The sequence below is a fragment of the Ammodytes marinus genome (genome assembly GCF_949987685.1).
Source record: "Ammodytes marinus genome assembly, chromosome: 11".
Classification (NCBI taxonomy): Eukaryota; Metazoa; Chordata; class Actinopteri; order Uranoscopiformes; family Ammodytidae; genus Ammodytes; species Ammodytes marinus.
The window spans coordinates 12,166,648-12,186,675 of NC_137215.1; the positions used below are offsets into that span (position 1 = coordinate 12,166,648).

Here is a 20,028-nt window from a genome sequence, read left to right on the forward strand (position 1 = left end):
GATAATCCCCATCGCTGCGCTCTATCTTTTGTGGGAGTCCGAGGAACGGAGCTACGCAGCTAGTCTCCCCCGATATATTTATTCCCCTAATCAACCATGGCTGCGATCAGATCCGACCCGACACAACAGCGTTCATGTCCACACAAAAACAACACCTACACGGCCAACAATTGTGCCAAAAAACAAATAAACAGCAAGTGAACGGAACAAATAGCCTTAAAACAGCATTGCAGATTCACGCCACTCGGAAATGAACACAAACAGCAAGGCAGCACCATACCAAACACATTTACAGCAGCATTGTGCACAGGGCAGTAGAAAATAAAGGCAAGTAGCCTACATTACCTGGCTGTGACGGGACCGTGGCTGGCGTAGATAGCCTATAGGGCAGGCATAAACACCGGTGCTTCGCTGTACTCGTTGTGAAAGTTCCCCGGATTTAGCCGTTGTGTTTGGGTTCATTATATGGAGGTGGTGGCCGCACACAGCCGGGTGAGTTAGCTAACGCTATCCGACCGGTGCTAACTTGGTTTATCGGCTTAAGCACAGCCACACATATTCACTGAATTAACCAGGAAGCCCATTCTCCTGGCTCACTTTCCCCACCCGAGCGGCTTCATATCACCAGCCAGCCGCATTAACTCCACGGTGTTTATACAGTCTCGCACACAGCGGTGATTATTTGCTCCTGGTTCACTTTCCCCACGTCTTGTAACCCCGAGCGGCTTCATACAGCACCAGGCAGCCAGCCGTAAATACATTTCCTACTCGGTGTTTGCCTCTGTGTTGTCACGGTCTCGCACACACAGCGGTGATTATTTGCGCCTCCATTATGTCTCAGATTTTTCTGTCCTCCGGCTCTCTGCCAGTGACGTAGGGTCAAGCTCACCGCTGATTGGCCAACGCGGCTAAACGTCACGCGCCGGAGCGTTGAAAGTTCAATATTTTCATCTTTTTTTTGAAGCTTTGCCGGCGCGGTGACGCTTTTTGACGCTTTGCCGGCGCGGTGACGCTTTGGCAACGCGCCCAAAGTGCCCAAAGCAACGCTTTGCCGCGGCCAACGGATCCTCGCGCCCCAACCAATGGTTCCCTATGCAAAAATAGGATTTTTCAACGCGCCCACCACACCCAACGCGCCCGGTGTGTTCTCACCTTAAGATTTACGTGCGTAACGCAGCTAAAATGTTGCTTGATCATTTTGTGTAAAAAATGGTTCTACGCGCGTAGTCTCCCTCCCGATATTGTATTTCCCCTAATTAACCATGGCTGCGATCAGACCCGACCCAACAGCGTGCATGTCCGCACAAAAACAACAACAACACGGCCAACAACACGGCCAAAAGACAAACTGAACAGCACAAATAGCCTAGCATTAAAACAGCATTGCATATTCACGGCAGCTACATAACAAACACAGTTACAGCAGCATCGGTGCACGGCGGCACAACATAAAGCCAAGTAGCCAACATTACCCTACCTGGCTGTGACAGGGGACCGTGGCTGGCGTAGATCAACACCGGTGCTTCACTGTACTTGTTGTGAAAGTCCCACGGACATAGCCGTCATGTTTGGGTTCATAATATGAGGCGCTAGCCACCCGCACACAACCGGGTGAGTTAACTAATGCTATTCGGCGCTAACTTGTTTTATCGGCTAAAGCACAGCCGCACATATTCACTGAATTAACCAGGAAGTCCATTCTCCTGGTTTACTCTCCCCACGTCTTCTATTCCCGAGCTGCTGTCATACAGCACCGGCTCGGCTGCCTGCAATACATTTTCCTCCTCGGTGTCTCTCATCAGCCTCTGTGTACAGTACACTGTTCTCCGACTGTGCCAATGTATGTGACGTCGGGTCAAGCCCAACGCTGATTGGCCAACGCGGCTAATCGTCATGCGTAGGAGCGTAAAAAGTTAAATTTTTTGAACTCCGCGCGTAGCTGCGTATATACGCGGCTCATACGCAGCTAACGCGGCTAAAATGTTGCTTTAGCGCGAGTGACGCATCTACGTGCCATGTACGCGCGTAAACCAATGGTTCCCTATGGAAAAATAGCCGATTTTATACGCGTCTGTACGCGTGTAACATGTGTAGTGTGTTCGCACCTTTACTGCAGCACATGCACGTCACAGGCTTTCTTCCTTCTCAGTCGCTTTCTTTGCGGCCGGTTGCCTCCCTTTTTTCCTCATGTCAGTCAAAATTCCGTGCTTATTAAGAGCGTCATCATATTCAGGAGCTGTTTAGCATTCGCCATTTATGGTAGATTGTGGGATGAAACTGGGAGGTGAAGTGGGAGGACACGGTGGAGATCGTCTGCGCACAATTCACCGCAGGTGGGTAATTATAAAGGGAAGATTGCGTGCAAGTGTGCGCCGCACAGTTTTATAAATCTGATTTTTTTTTGGCGCAGCACATTTTTGGCTTTGTGCGGACGCAATGTTTTAGGATGGTTCCTACGCACACCTTTATAAATGAGGCCCCTGGACTTTCCAATCTTCGTGGGGAGGTTGAATTCTGACCCGTATGTATAATTGTGGTGTGTTTGGTTGCCAGGAGGGGGATCAGCTGAGCAAATTCCTTTGGGCTTTCATTGTGCAGCATCATGCTAGTCTGGGGAGAGACACCTGCCACTTCCAAATCTTGCTGTTCTTTTTCCCATGAATGTTTTTGTAATCATTTAGTTCCCCCTTAGCAGATTCATGGGAGTGTTGTGTTTGTGATAAATCAGTTGGTGGTAAAGATCAGCGCAGAAGCCAAATCTGCAGTTGCACCATGCGGCTTTGAGGTGGAGAGTGTTTCATCATCCTTTTCCCCTGCAACTGCTCCTCCACATCCCTGCAGCGATAAACAAATTCAGATGAATAACCCTAGAAGTGAATTTCCTTGTGTGGCGATAACAGCATAGAGATGATCAAAATCAGCAGCCATGTGAAATTTACACCTAAAAGTGCACACTCTAAACAAACATATACACACAACAATATGCAGTGTCCTGATAATAATGACATGTGAAAATAACACTTTGTGAGCCTAATTTGGTATGATGGGGTTATTACATTTTTTATTCAACGGTTGTATAATATTGAGTGGGGGATGATATATCACTAGAATAATAATATTTCAATACCCAACTAGGAAACACATGCATGAATATATTGAAATATTCATATGGTTGAAGTGTTACATGATCCTATCCGTGTGATACAATATTGTTGGTGTACACAACATAGTGCACGGAAATTGCTTTCTGCTAGATTACGGATAGCTTTGTCTAATTTTGCAGTGGTGGCAATCAACAGGTGAAATCCAACGCTGAACTATCTACTATTTTAAGCCTGTGACGTACGTATATCTATGACTGCAGAATGAACTTTAACCCTTTGCATCATATACAAACCCAGCTTGTCTAAGCCACATCAAAAACATTCAGCAGCTTGTGTGGACCATCTGCCTTTGCCCACAAGGGCAAGCAAAAAACAGGACATGCATTTTTTCACAGAGGACACTTTGCCCATCACAAATGTGATTAAACTGAGGATGGATGCAGCCAAAGGGGGGGGGGGGGGGGGGGGGGGGTACTGTGACATTGCGAGAGAGATGAAAAGGTGCACTTAACATCTCAAGTGTCCAGATTGCACAGAGACTAGTGATCAGCATACAGAAGAGTTGGCTCATGATTTTTTTTGCCAACTTCATAGGTTGTAGTGACGTGTGTTGAAAGCAATTTCTCAACGTCTTATAATAATGCACAACTGTACTTGTGAGTTACAGTGAATATTGCTATCAGCAGCAGTTATAAATAATATGACACCACAATGCCTCCTCTCTTTCTCTTCTTACCCTTTATTTTTTTTCTCTCTCTCTCTCTTCTCCAAAAACAATGATTCCCATAGATGGGAAACTGGCTGTGCTAAAAACAAAACTGGCCGTCGAGATGCCAGCAAAACTCACCCCGTCACAAGGCTTGTGGTGTTCTTATTCTCGCCTCATGAGCCGGGCATCTATACAACATCTGCAGTGCAAATTAAACACATTAGACAAGGACATGTTGTTTGTAGTTCTAACAGACTTCTCTTGTGAAGTCGCTGTGGTGTAAACTTTTCATTTTCCCTCTGAGCAGCTTGGCTCTTTGTTCTCACCATGCCTTGACAAAGAGGAAACACTCATAGCAGGATAATTGGGCACCTGACACTGTTTTCAGACGGTACTCTGGAGGAACTCGTTCATGCTTCCTGCAGGCACACTTTACATTTCCTTAAATGTGCTTCCAAAGCCACGGGAGCTGCATGACCTCTGCATCACACTCGCAAACCAAGCGGCTCACTGCAATAGTTCTGCACTACTTTTGATTTGGCACACTATACAGTGACATAGCACAACACATAGTCTGATCTCAAACTCTGAAGAGCACATTGTTCTCCATTTCACTTGCACTTGATGTGATTGGCCAATCCTTCAACACATGGCAAAGGGCAGACTCAAAACGCCTGAGAGGTTTGACAGAGAGTTGTGGAGTAAAGGGCAGACACAAGTTCTGCCTCTGATCTTGTATATAAACATCCACCCTTTCTGGCCTGGCCTCACCTCTGTCTGCCAGCATCCGCGTGCAAAAAATAATAATTGAGAGAGAAGCAGAGAGAGAGAGAGAGAGTAACAGTGACTGTATTTTTTTTTTGCAACACTGGCATGGAGCCATCCTCCTCTTAAAAACTGCAGATGAGCTGTCTCACAAATTCTCTCTTTTTTTGTACTAATGGCTATCTTAAGTTCTGGTGAAAAAATGGAACTTCCTCACATTTAATTAACTGTACCTCCCAATGTTGCTGATGAAAGTGGTGTTTTTGGAAACCCCACAAATATTAATTTATGAACGAAACAATTAATAATGTAACCCGGTGGGACCTATCCCTGTGGACAGTTAAGGATTCATGTTGCCTGTTTTTTTGAAATAGTGCATTGATTCCCAGGCTGTGCTCCAGTGTCAGGTGTCACCGTCCCAATAGTGAACACTTCTAACCCTTTAAATATACAGTATACTGTGTATTTGCCAAAATGCATGTGCACGTCAAACCACATGAGAATTCTGCAGCTGCAGTAGTTGAACTCTGGAATAATGAAACGCATGCAGTGCTTGAGTTTCCTACAGGTAGACCTCTGTCCTTATCGTGTAGGCGATGAGTGACATATTTAATTTGACCTCAATTTACCCTGCACAAATGCTGAGTGCGCGTTTGTTAAGTGCCTGGGGTTCTCTAATAGCAGATGCTCAGAGGTACACAGATGCATGTTCCCTTCACATACATTTTTCCAGTCAGCTTTGTTGATGTGAACCAGTGGCCTTACGGTCAGCTGGTCATTCCTTTTAACCTTCATGCTGCTGTTAACCTCTCGGATAGCTTTTGCAACGGTATGAGCCACAGAGAATTGAAAGATTAAATGAGTTGGTTGGGCAGACTGTGGCTGCACATAGAAAATTGGTATAATATTCCACCCACCACCACTGCCAGGAAACAGAAACAACACAATTCCCTCGTTAGACATCAGCTCAGACAGATGCTTGTGTGAATATGAGAGTGTGAGGCTGAATATATAGTGTCTCTTTGGTCTCTTTGGATTCACTGGATGGCACTGATTCATTCTATTCCCACATGAGAACCAATATGTGCATGAGTGTCCTCAGCTGCAACTAACTCTGTTAAATAACCAAAGCTCTGTGTTGGTGCGGCTCACAAAGGTCGACAGCGTCTGATATGAGATTTGTCTTCCGAGGATAATGAGTGGAGTGTAGCTGACAGCACTAATGATCTGCTGCACTCAAGGGTAATTAGTTTTGGCTCTTCTGGAGAGTTTCAAAGGGATCGGGTACATTTGTTATTGTTTTACAAAGGTGTTTCCCTGTAAGTGGGTCAAATCTACGGTACACCAGCCTCTCGCTACATTGACAGCATGAGTGATTACGACCTGAGGCTGCAATGGATACACATTTCATGCTGTGTTGTTGACTTTCAGCACAATATTATTCAATTAATACTTTATTATCATAATAATGATCAGAATGATTAATTCTTAAAATTAGAGCAAGAGTTTAAATTGTGATCTCATAAGCTTATATAGTTTTACCACTGAAAAGTAGAGCATAATAATGACTATAGTATCAAGTAGTAATCAATACCTACGTCTTAACTCTCCAGCATTGATGTGTAAAAGACAGTCAACCATTGTATTATATTAATGTTTACCTGTTTCAGGGCCCTGGTGTAAAATGTGCTAGTTCACTGATGGCTTAACACACTGAGAAGAGCCATAATTACTGTTATTGGTTGCACCTGTACACTATGCTTTTGAAAGGAACCATGCCTAACAGGAATTTGTTAACAGCTAATTTGCTGCACAAAATGACTTTAACATTAACATAATGAGATGTCTCTGTCCATGTCACAATTGTGTCAAAACTTATCTGCAAAACACTGATAAGTTATACATTTCACTTGTTTTCCCTAACTTGATTGTATAGTTAATGTTTTAATGGTTAGGTTTGAGCATACACAGCACTTGCTTACGCTTAGAGAATTCATGACTATTGTCAGTTGATGTCATGTATCAAAAGGTCAACACTGACTCAAAAACCACAATCTTCCCATAACCTTAACCAAAGTGTGGTACAAGAATATGGCACTTTCATCAATGACAAAATGCTGCCATTGAACATATTCGCTGGCAGCATTTACATTTACTTTGAATCATATCTGGCAAAACGAATGACTTTCACTTGATCATTATTTCCAGAAGGCAGGGTGGGTGAAAAGGGTCTGTTCTATTCTCATTTTACAAGCTAGCGCCACCTGCAGTTTATACAGTGCCACAAGTCCATGACATTAAGGTGTGATGACATGAACCTGCCCAAGGCACAGGTGCCACAGTGTTAGAGTTTATTCAGTGGTTTATGACTTCAATTAAACACAAAGCATGCAGAAGGAATCCATGAACTGGTAATACTGAAAATCCTATAGCTCCTGAGGCTCATATATTTTTGCAGTTGTAATAATAACAGAGGGTTTGTTTTTATGAGCTAACACAGCGCAACAGAGATATTTGCACAGTTATTTGCTTTTGTTCCCACCAAGTCCTCGATGGGCCACAAATCCCCTGGGAGGAAGTGGTAGTAGGAACATTTTCCCACTTCCTGTCAACAATAATGGATACTGGAGGGTCATGTTGCATTCAGATGGGTTGTTTTACTGATAAGTTACAGATGTTGTATTTTTAATTATATCTAAGCGGTCAACAATACATGAAATAGGTACGGAAGCCGAGAGCAGCATTGTTTTTGATTCAACAAGATGATTGATTGAACAAGCAGAACCTAATATTACAAGTAATGAGCGGAAACCGGCTGTTAAATGGTTTGGAATCAAAAACTGTTTACGAGAATGGCCATCCACGGCTTCCGTACAATGAGCAAAAACTGACTGAAGTGAGCTGATGGATGAGGAACGTCCAAGTATTTAATGTTAATGAAAGCTATTGGATAAGGTATTTTTTATTGATTGCTTTGTAGCTTATTCTCTTTAATTTTCCTTATTTTCTGTGCGCTCCTTCTTCGTAACTCTCTTTCTTGCTTCCTTCCTTTCTTGTCATCATTCCCTGCCTCATGTTGTATGTATGAAAGCCTGACCTTACAAGGTCATACATAGACCCTCCACATCTTTGGGTTAAATTCCTCTCTATATCATGTAATGACCTGCTGAGCTGTGCATTAAGTCAGCCAGGGCATCCAGCTAATGGGAGCCAAGGTTGAACCACTTTGGCCTTTGTTTTTACTTTAGTGATGAAGAGTCGAAAACACACCTTGGAAATCAATGTTCTCTTCTCTCTCTTGCAGTCTCAGCAGAAGTGCATTGTGATCTTTGCCTTGGTGTGCTGCTTCGCCATACTGATGGTGTTAATTTTCTCAGCTGTGGACATTTGGGGTGAAGACGAAGACGGGATCACAGAGGAGAACTGTAGCAGGGAATGCAGGTGAGAAATGCAGAACCACAAACATACAATTGGGATTGTTCTTGTGACCCCTTGTCACAGCCTTGTGTTAAAACCCGGTGGTGGTGGTGGTGTGAAGCTTCAGGTGCCAGTGAGACATACAGTACAATTTGATCCAGGAAGTCTTATTTAGGTAACAGATCTGTGAAAGGGAAGGATTCCCAGACACCAAAACACTGCACAGCAGGCTTATAATACTCACGATATTACAACAATTTCGAAGTCAAACTAAACAGTCTTTTTCCCCCTAATAGATCCAGTCTATTCTGCTTTGTAACATTATAAGCTAATGTTAGCCTTGTTGCAATCCAGCAGGTCTAACCCACCGCCGGCGCAACTGCAGTGTAGAGGCTGCAGACCCAAAGGCATTACTTGCCTTTATTTAGGGAGAGTACTACACACCATTGTCTTAAATATAATACTCAGTGATTATGTAGCCTCCCCCACTGCCATGAAGTGATTACCAGGCTCTTCTGAAAGTTACTCCTGTTTTAGTTTTAAGAATATGAATCCCCAGACAAAAAGACAAAAAAAAAAACACTGCAGCATGTCCGGATGGTCCAGAGTGAAAATGGCTGATCAGCAGTCGTTTTCTCTGGTCCCTATTGGTTCCCCTCCATCAGACTCTTATCATCCAATTTTGCATTCAGCTTTGAACAACTTCCCTCTCTCTCTTGTTCTCTCTCTCTCTTGCTCTCTCTCTCTCTCTCTCTCTCTCTCTTTCTGTATGTCTGTTCATCTGATCTCTCCCTCCTCTTTCCCCCAATCATCTATTTAACAACCTTTTCAGAAAACGCCTTCAGGCCAGAGTAATCCCGACTTGTAAAGCTGAATTGGCCTCTTCTCTTGCTCTGAAGGAGCCCAAAGCTCTGGGGGTTGAGTGTGAAAGATACATAAGAAGCTGAGAGAGGGATGATTGGAAGGGAGGGTGAAGAAGAAGCGGGTATCAAGGTTGATTTGGGGTTGCAATGAGTGAGAGATTAATAGATCCATCTGCTGTTATTGGATTGCTGTCTCGACTTGATAGTTCAACAACAAACTAAATTCCAGATAGGTGTGCATTGGTATTTATATAGCCTACCATAAGCTTAACGATGAAGTTTTACAGTGACATGCGTCATCTGACAGTGTAACATAATTGATGATTTCACAGAGTATTTTGCCCAAAGCAACAGAAAAATTTGAAAGACTACTATGACAGGGACACTGAGAGAGAGAGCACTGAGGCTCGCTCACGCTCACGTGAATTCCTAAAGGTTATTTTAATTAATCAAAGGAAACACACGCGAAGCCCTTTTCAGCCATTGTCATTCCTTACACAAAGGGCGCATCAGTAAAAGTTATCAAGTGATTAATTTATAGATGAAATACAAGACTTTTTCTACCGAAAACGTAGATTATTCAGTGAATAATCTAAATACAGCAGACTGATGCACCATTACTCTCCTGTTTAACAGGAACAAAAGCCTTTTCTGAGCTTATTGGCAGCCCATGACTCAGCAGTTATCCTGTTTGCCTTTAGACATGTCACACATAGCTGGTTGTTTTGTTATGTACATTTATATTTAATCTATTTATCCCTGCATAATGAACTGTGCTAATTCTTGTATCTCGGGGAACAGTAGACCGGAGATGGGTTGCTGCTACTGTGCGTCAAACACATAAATCATTTGATAAATATTTTTCCTACTGAGGACGATCAACTTCAGCAGTGATTGCATTAAAACATGACCCCTTTCAGGGAATCCAAATGGCAGTCCAACGTATCCCTGATGATGTAGGCTACATGTGTAATTGCCTGGTGTCACATAAGCTGATAAGCAGGTTGGTATCGATCTACAGTTGCCTTGTGGAAGTGGAGAAACATGGCTTTCAGTACCAGACTTGCAGTATATATTTATATGTTTGCCTATGTAGGCTATCGCAAACTAAGCAAAGCCACTAGCAAGGCTTTTAAAAATGCGAGGTTGTCTGTTGCTGTTGTTGTGCTTAAAGATCTCCTATTATACTACTTTTCTGGTCTTACTTTCTTGTTAAAAACTGCTATAGAGCAACCTGACACGAGTCACATCACAAAAAACTATGCTCTGTCAACACTTCGCTTCGGCCATCTCCACCCCCCCCCCCCCCCATCCCCCTCCACCTGCAAACCCCACTCCGTTGTGATTGGTTACCTTCCTTCAGGAACACTTTCAGCAGCACGCGGGCAGATTTCAGAGCAGGAAGGTGGGGGCATGGCCGGAGCGCGCCACCACGTTGCAGCATTACCATACATGGAAAAATGCACTGGGTTGTTTTGATTTTGTTGCCCTTTTTTCCTTTGCATGCTAGCTGCCTTTTCCTGCTCTATTCTTTCCTTTTCTGGGGTGTCAGTGAGGATACAGCTTGACAATTTATTTCGTTATTGGGTTCCTTTTCTGGCTGTAGCCTTTGGATAACTTGTGACAACCAACCCCCCCAAAAATGTGACGACCAACCCCAACTTGAATTTTTTGCTAGCATCAATGCCAACAACCATCTGACAACTAATTAGCTTGCTAACCACAATCTAAACTATAGTTTACCCTTCACACTTTTTATGGGTAACAAGTGTTTTGTTATAAACCCATTCTGTAAAAGCCTAGAAGAAAAATACTGAGGAGCTAAATATTTTCAATTTGACATTAAAAACACAAACAGTCCTCTCACCTCAAATTCAGCAGTCTAACTCCAAGGAAGACTATGTAGGTGACCTCTTATCCCAATTCTGGATATTTACATACCAAAATTTCACAGACAGCGCCTTCTGGTTCCGAGATATAACGATTGTGACAACCAACCCGTGTGACAAATTACCCCGTTCTCCCCTATAGTCTAACACACAAACGTATCTTTGGGGAGCAAAGTCAACAAAAGTTTGGACTTAAAGACAGCGGAGAGAAAGGTGAATCAGATTTCAGTCGGGGTTCTTTAAAGGGAGAGCTAGGCACAGTTGGGAACAATGATCCTATTACAACTTGTAATTATTGTCAGCGACAGGGGCACTGGAAGAAGGAGTGCCCTTTGTTAAATCAAAAAAGGGTTTTGGTACAGGGCCTGCTCAATCCGTTGGGTAGCTGTTCCGCTTAGTAGCTCCGAGCTAAGTACTGACGAAATTGTCTCTCCTTTTCAGATGCAACCCAGAGCGTTGAGTGCAGCTGATATTGCTTTAAAATATGCTCCATTTATATCAGAGGGTTTTGTATCCTTAGTTGACAATAGCAAGAAGGTGCCTGTCAAGATTTTTAGAGATTCTGGGGCTCTAGTTAGCTTCATTAGGGAGTCAGCCTTACCGTTTTCTGGCACCTCCTGATTGGCAGGCTTCCAGGAGCTGATTGCTGATTGCAAACACCCATGCTGGCTGCTCTCCTGAGCTATAAAAGCTGCAGGAGTCAGCCACTTGGGCCTCCCTCCCTTGATGTATGGTTTGGTTTAGTTTAGTTAGTGCTGCTTTACACACACCATACACTCTTCACTCACACAGACATCACACCCATTACTGATTACTGATATTCACGCACCATGTATTAGATTACTTTAAACTTGGTTAAATAAATTATAATTTGGTTAAACTAATTCTCTTGTGTGGTTTCCTCTTTGTCCTTCCCTTGAGCCGGGATGTGACGGTACGTAATTATTTGATACGCTAGTATGGTTAAACATGACTATAAATCATTATAACATCGTTTATAGGTCATAAAAAACAAAAAAGTATAATAGGTCCTCTTTAAAGTTAGGGCTAGTCTTAGCTGGGAGAGATGTATACAGTGATATAATGAAGTGACACTCTCGCTGTGGAAGAGCAAACCAGTTGTTACAAAGTTTGAAGAGTTCAACCAGCAATTAACCAGCGCTAGCACAAGGCCAGAACTAGAACCAGGTTTGCATTAGTGCAAAGGGGGTATTATATAGATGTGTGCCAAAGCCAACACAGAATGAGAAAAGCTACCAACAGAATGAGCAGGCAAACAAAACTGAAGAACCCACAGAGACATGGCCACTGAACTAACCAAAACCTTGTCTTAAACATGTAGTTTGAACTTACTGGAGCGAATGTAGATTGGCACTAGCATATGTGAGACAGTAACCAGCATCTGGAACAACAACAAGGTATGTAGAGCCTACAATGATCTGTCAAATAATGAGGCTGTCTATTGGAGGTAAACTCTCTGCCATCAGTCAGGAGGTCAGGGGACACCTAAGACAGCACAGCAGTCATAACAGATATGGAACGGTGTAATCAGACGAAGTACTGTTTTTCCAGTCAACATTAGTTCACATCAAACACAAGTTTCATATAACGGATTGATATATATTTTTTACTTGGTATATCTGTTTACCTCGGCAAGATTGTGTTTCTTATACCTGATGAAGCATTGCATTCTCCCTTGGAGTTAACAGCATGCAAGGAGCAGAACCGCAGCAGCTCCTGTGATACTCGTATATTAATGTCCTCACCGCTGTATACTCCCAGAGCTAAGGGCTGCTCATGAAAAGGTGGATAATTTATATCAGATGTCAAGGCCTGGCTTAGATAGCACACTGGGATTTTCAGCATGATCCCGTGCTGTTTCTTCAAGTGTGCTACAGCAGGCATCACAATCAGATAATTGGCATCAAAATATACACGATCCTTACATCCTGCAGTGATGACTGCATGCTGTTTATCGTTTGTACACTTGGCTCAACCTCGACAGCTCCTGACAGCATGACATTATTATTTTATGCTTTTTCTGGATTGAAGCATGAGGGAATTCATTATTTTCAAAAGAATACATCTGAGGGATCCAACTGTGCTCACCTACCACACTGTGAAGATGGGAATCGATTATCATTCAGAGAGAGCGTGCGATTTGCATTCAAACGGACACAAAATCTCTCTTTTCCTCTCTAGCTGTCATGTATGCGCAAAAACACACACACCCACACACACACGCACACACACATTGTGAAATCTAAAGCATTAAAGGTATTGGCTGCGGGGTGAATCACACCCATGAGTGCGCAGATCGGTTACAGTGGAGGGGACCAGCAGTGGACACCACCACAGACTGCTTAAATCGATGCATCTCTTGCAGACAGTAACGGCCGCCTTCCTGCTTTCTCCACTTTTAATCCACTTTTAACAGCCTACTGGCTGTTTGAACAACTCTGAATAAACATTCATCATACCACACAGCCATTAGAGGAGACTGAGAGGTTTCCTTTTTGTTCAGAATAAGATTACCCCTCCTCCCCTTGAATCTGTTTTCCATCCATCCTTGTTTTTTTCTAACTCGATAGTGTTAAATGTAGCTGCCCTAGTTTTTGCTGAATCAGAACTAAGGAGGTATGCGTGTGTTGTGAATAGAAAATGTATTCTGATAAATCAATTGCAGCTTTATGTTGGTTTTCTTTCTTCTTTTACACTCTCCTTTTCAATTAACTCACTTAAGATCTGAGACTAAAAAACAGATAGAATATCCACTGGAATAAAACCCCTGAGTAACGTATGAGCCAGTTTCACATGCTGAATTCTCCATAATTCTGCTTCATTGAACATATTGATCGCACTTTTATCCGTGAGGAGAAATCAGCATGTTGTGATCACAGAGGTGTTTGAGTCCTACACGCTTGACCTTTGGCCACTTTCCAAAACCTGACATCGCTTTACTTCAGCCAGGAATACTTTTTATAAGCTGTGAGCTGGCAACAGGCCCCTCACTGGGATGACACTACGTTAACACGCGCAGTGCATGCTCCCACCGGCGTGCCCTTGAGTAAAGCACTCGCTGGGCCCCGAGGAGCTGTCACATTTTGGTTAGTCTCGCAAAGCCAGACCAAAACCCTGGGCTCCGCTCTCCACTTTGTTTTACACCCAGAAATGTGAAGAAAAAAATAAAAATAAAAATATGAAAAAAAGCATTTGGTAGGGGGGGTGGGGGTCATTTAAAACCTCATATGCCATTTGATAATTTCCCATAAATAGATTTCATCAGCTGGCTTAGAAACAATCAATACAGACCCACAACAAAAACACTCCACTCTACAACATGAGCTCATTTGAAAGCTGCACTAATCAATGGTGTTATATCACAATGTATCGAATGACTTTGTAACAAACGGCTAAAAGACAGTGAATTCTGGTATTTGTCAGGTCTGTGTTCAGAAACACAACACAAATGAATGATAGTGTTGCAGTGTCTTCTGTTGGATGTAATAATATGTCAACTAGTACAGATTAATTGTCCCAGGTATCTTTTAACTCCATGCTCTACCTTTGAAGCCACCAAACTAAACTAATCGTTTGTAGATGTACCATAGCCTACCATAATGTTTCTTATAAAAGTCATCCTCTCATGTGCAATTGGGTAAATCTGCCAGTTTTGTTGGCTTCAGCATTTAATTCAGAGGCTCCAGCAAACACAGAAATGACTGGGAATGTACTGTATATCCAAGTTGTTCACCCTCACTGAACAACCTCCCTCCTTTTGTATTTCCCTAGAAATCCAGTTGGCAAAAATCTATTTTGAAGCCAGACGCAGAAGGACTGTGTTGTTGAGCTTTGGAGCTTGGTAATAGCCAGGTTCTGTTTGGATGCAGATCTAGGGTTCCCACCATGGCTCTATTCAATCTGTTGACTCCAGTACTAAGGCTTCTTGTCCTTTTCATGCACTTGGAAGGGAGTAAAATGGGAGGTGGAGGTGCATTAGGGAGAGCTCATAGTTAGAGTAATTAAGCCAGACAACTTGACATTACACCCTGGCAGAAAATTTCCACAGCAATATAATGCAAAACAGCCACCCCTCAGAATATTTCCCCTAACATGTAACTTTTAGCTGGAGATATACCTGCCTGCATTGCATCCTATTATCTCAAGGACTACAGTATGTCTCGGTAACTATTCTGTTCTTTAAGCAATCCATGGAATCTGACATGCAGCAGATTGGTTTTGCCTCTGTACATGATTGAATTATATGCTGCTTGCTGCAACTAAACTGTACATTACCCCAGACTGCTGATGATTACATTAAGATGCACCATTTGATACCATGGTGTATGTGAGAGACTGACAAGAACACAGCCAAATTGAGTGGCTTTTCCCTGACTACGTGTAATTTAATCTGCATTGCTGACAACTCGTGGTGCTTCAGCCCTTCAATTATTCTCACCCCCTGCCAAAGGCAACCTGTGCAAGATCTAATGATGCCTGATGGGATCTAGGCGGTGTAGAAATCTTGATAACTCATTACGTTAACGATCCAGAGAAAGCAGAAAACTGGGTGCTATTAAAAAATGTGTCGGGGGGGAAAAAAGAAAGAAGCTGGCTAAAACTTTATATCAGTGGCACCCAAGCTCATAATTATTCTGCCGCTAATGCAAAAAGATAATTGCTTTGTGAAAGAATGTCCTATTCACTTTTTCCACATTTTCCCATTAACAGGTCTTTATGGCTTAGCCTAATGATGCTTTATTTCCCCTTCATGCAGGTCTTAATTCTTTACATTCTTTTCCACAGAGCAGTGCTTGTGGAGAACATCCCAGAAGACGTCTCTTTCTTGGACAATGGTACAGCCCACATCCCTCTTGCAGTGGGTCTCTACAGCTTACTTGACAAAGCCATCCGCTCCGTAGAGATAGTCTCTCCATTGTGGCTCCTCAACTCCTCCGATTATGAATCCAGCTTCCAGCCTGCTGCCAGACAGGTAAAACAAGGGCAAGCCAACAGAGACTTGACTCTAAAGTTGTTGTGACATTTATTTAACTCTTCTGTATCACCTCTTTGTGTCTTTATTTCTTTGTGAGTATTTCATTTATTTATAATTTATTTATTTTTTTGATAGGGACAGACATGTTTATTAATATCAGTATCAAAAATACAGAAGAACAATGGGCCAGAGTTACATGTCAGGTGTCAGGCTGTTGGAAGTAAAATTAATTTGGGATTCGATCTTGATGTGTGTCATTGACAGCTGCCTCGGCCAGGCAGTTCAGGCATGTGCACGCACACACACACAAACACACACACACACACACACACACACACACACACACACACACACACACACACACACACACACACACACACACACACACACACACACACACACACACACACACACACACACACACACACACACACACACACACACACACAGTCCTCTTTCAGAGTGTGTCAGGACTAATAAAAGCCTGTGGTGGTTGATTGGAAAGTAATAAGAGGCCTGAGAAAAAACTTAATGGCCTTTCAGCTTGCAGCTAGCTTTCTGCAAACAGCTGCCAAAGAGAAGACCAAGGGAGGAGGGAGCTGGATCGAAAGATTGAATATACTGTGAATGCAAAGTTACAGGAGGTGGAGGTAGAGATGCTCCTGTAGCAGGCATGCACACCTGATGTCAGCTATTTTGCCTCAAAATATAAAAGGAATCCAAGGAATTCAAGAAGTTTGCTGTGTAAGCCAATGAGTCTCTTTCACATGCCACTGCTCCCCGAATGGTGATGTGGTAGTTGCTGACTATCTTCAAAGAGATTAAATTATGTAATGCATCACTCCGCTTTTGCTCAGACTGATTTGACATATCTCTTATATGCAAAGTTCCCGGTGTAATAGCCTGAAAAGCGAACTTGTGAAAATCACCATTTGTAAGACATGCTTTCAGAGTGATTAAAAGCCTAGGACTGTGTCGACCACAAGGCAGTATTATATTGTAATCTCTAAAGGGACGCTTCAGTGATTTAGTATCACACTTTCAATCAAAACATTGGGAGACAATGGTCCAGGTTTTAGGCAACATAGCCAGAGATATTAAGACTCAGGTAGAAGAATGGCAAAAATCCAGGAAACACTGGATCCTTCATTTCCCCTATAATGCAACTGCTTGCTTGGCAAATGTTCTTGTTTTTCAATCTCCAAAAGGCCTAGTTTGCAACAAAAGCTTCCTCTCAAAGCCCATTGCCTGAATTATTCAGTTAGAATTAGGAAAGATTCCTCCAGAGCCTCAGAAGACATTATAATACTGTATTTACAGACTGAATAATACAGAGTAGTAAACTGAAACTGAAACTCCCCCCTAATAAAAATGTCTGGGTTTTAAAAGAGCTGTAACGGTCATTCTATACAATTTCAATATATTATGGAACAACAAATGTTTCAATGTCAATTGTTTGGTGTAAAACAATCTATGCAGAAGGCTAAATATAGATCATAGACAGTATATAAAAGAGATATAGATACATATAATATTAGTAGCACCCTTCAGATACTGAAATGAAGCCCATTTTCCCAAATGAACGTGATAATCGTCTCAGTTTTTCTCCAACTTCTCCCTTCATACATCTCATTCAATAAGGGATGCTTGGTTTTACCTCGACTAACCTCTTCAGCGTAGAGTAATTAACATATTTTGCATATTCTGTAAAGGCTTCACTGAGACTTCAAAAGATCTGTTTACACTGATTTATCATACACATAGATTATGGAGATTTTTATGTGTTGTTCTACAGAAGGACGGGGTTCTTAAAATGAGCAACGGTAGCCATCATGTAAACCAGGCTTGATCAAAAAAAAAAAAAGAAGGGAAACATCAGAGTGGCCAGCTGCAGAACAAAAGGACCCGCCAGGGAAATGCAGCACAAAAATAGCACATTTATGATCGCTTATGGTGCAACAATATTGAAGAAAAATCCAAGCAACACACAATTATATTGTCTAAATACACACAGTGCATGGATTTCATGTGACAGCAGAGGTTTTTTTCTGATGTGTTTCCCTCAGGGCAGGGCTCTGCTTTCCAGGCTGCAGGGGCTGAAAGCTAAAGGGATCCTGCTGAAGATCTCTAGCGCCATGATCGACTCGACGGAGCTCAAGACACTGGACAGACACTGTCAGCTCCCACTTTAACTGTATTACCCATTATGTTCATCTGTGTTCCAACATGCTGCTGCAGATTATTGCTCCGCGTGGTTAGCCTTTAGTCACTTTCTATTTTTTAAAGTTGCACTATGCAGTCTCAGGGACAGGGGATTTGTTTACATTAGCAGAGCCTGCATTAAGTTAACAAAACAAATGTATTCTACATGTCATTCTTAGTATTGAATAATTCTATCATCAGAAATCAAAATAAATATTATTTTTAGGCGCCTGGGACCAAACGTAAGACTAGAATGTGTTTGTAAACCAAACTGTGTGCCCTTCTGATGTATACAACTATATTAAAACCGTAACTTGTAAGGTAGATTTTTAACTTCAAACTATTAACCAGGAATCCAAAATTTCCCATGGGGAAAGTTTTTTTTTTTCAGTTATGAGAATATACCTTAGGAAATGTTCACTTATCTGACCTACCCAAAGTTACATAGTGCACCTTTAAATCTGTCACTCTCCTCTTCCCCTCCCTCACTTCTTTACTGGATCTATGTTTCTCTCGCTTGCTCTGTATTTCTAGATGCTGAGGTCCACTATGTGAACATGACGGCCCTGACCAAAGGCCACCTCCTGTCCTCCTTCTGGGTGGTCGACAGGAGACACTTCTACTTCGGCAGCGCCAGCATGGACTGGAGATCTCTGGCCACAGTATATAAGACCCACCACACATACACAGCACACACACATGGAAAAGCACACTTCCATTCATAAACGTACGCTTACTCACACAGCAACAGATGCTGCGGCAGAGACATTAGAGGAAATGAACATGCATAATCTCAGTCCCATACATTTTTTTAAAACTAAATTGTAATTAATTGATTGGATTTATATAGCGCTTTATTTCTCTGTGACTCAAAGCGCTTTGCAGGGTTCCAGGTTCAATTCGTTCACACACACAGTCATCCCGGTGGTGGTAAACTATGAGAGTAGCCACAGCTGCCCAAATTGTAACATTATTCATGCAAATTGTTACAATTACGAAGCACCATCTACACCCTCTGTTGTCATCTTGTACCCAATAGATAAATAGAAGATTTAATTACTTAACAAGTTCATTATCCCCTCTGATAAACGGGCTCAGACTCAAAAGTACAGTATTTTATCTGACGTTTGCAGCCTTATTGTGCAAAAGGTGTGTCATTTGAAAACAGCATTAACTGTAATACCTTACACTTGTATCATTATCACACATTTTATTTTTGGGGAAAATATTGACAGACTGTATACATGTCATGGGGTTGATGGGCAGCATTTTTTTGTTGATATTGAAAGTAAAGCTATAAAGAGTTTGGGGATAATTTCATAAGATGATGATGTTAATGTCTCCTTTGCTGTAATAGAATTTTTTTCTTTTCTTTTCTCCAGCGGAAGGAGCTGGGTGTGCTGGTGTACGACTGCAGCTGTCTGGCTCTGGACCTGCACAGAGTTTTCAGCCTCTACTGGGGGCTCCAGTACAGAGACTTCATCCCCTCCTTCTGGTCCAAGCGTCTCTTTGCCCTCTACAACAGGGACGAACCACTGGAGTTCACTATCAACAGCACAAAGGCCCAGGCGTACATCTCTGTAAGTGACAATTATGGAATTTAGTTTGTATTGGACATTAAAGGTGCTCCGAGGAACTTTCAGTTTTTGTTAATTCTTGCACCCCCTTTGGAAAAAAGCGGTAGTATAGTGTTTTTTTTTATTTGATTTTGATTCAATTTATTTCAGACATATCAACATACAAAACAAAAATGAAAAGCATGGAAATACAATAAACAAAAATTATGTTTTCACAAAAAAAGAAATAAAAGAAAACAAATTATCTGTATTGCTGAGATATGCCTGAAAAGGAGCAGGAAGAAGTATACGCTTATTTAATCCTTTTTACCACGCCAACTGTTGTTCCTTGGTGAGCCGTGACAAAGGCATTAAGTTAAACTATATAAAAATAGTATTATTTGCACTGATGGTCTCGTTTTTCTGTAACATGTCATTTATGATCATCAGAGGAAAAATTAGACTGTTTCAGAAATCTTTTAAAGTTCCTTGTTGCACCTTTAACTGTTTAAGATGCCTGTTTTCTC

General features: G+C 42.1%; 1 protein-coding gene across 1 annotated transcript in view; it reads left to right on the forward strand.

The window, feature by feature from the left end:
• Window positions 1-20,028, forward strand: part of LOC307257303 (inactive phospholipase D5-like) — a gene marked incomplete at its 3' end in the record, with an annotated part of 40,164 nt that overhangs the window by 17,808 nt on the left and 2,328 nt on the right. The window contains exons 2-6 of the mRNA XM_080036481.1: window positions 7,883-8,019; window positions 15,554-15,740; window positions 17,810-17,918; window positions 18,480-18,607; window positions 19,328-19,525. Coding sequence (XP_079892607.1) covers window positions 7,883-8,019; window positions 15,554-15,740; window positions 17,810-17,918; window positions 18,480-18,607; window positions 19,328-19,525 — 759 coding nt within the window. The remainder of the gene's footprint in view (window positions 1-7,882; window positions 8,020-15,553; window positions 15,741-17,809; window positions 17,919-18,479; window positions 18,608-19,327; window positions 19,526-20,028) is intronic.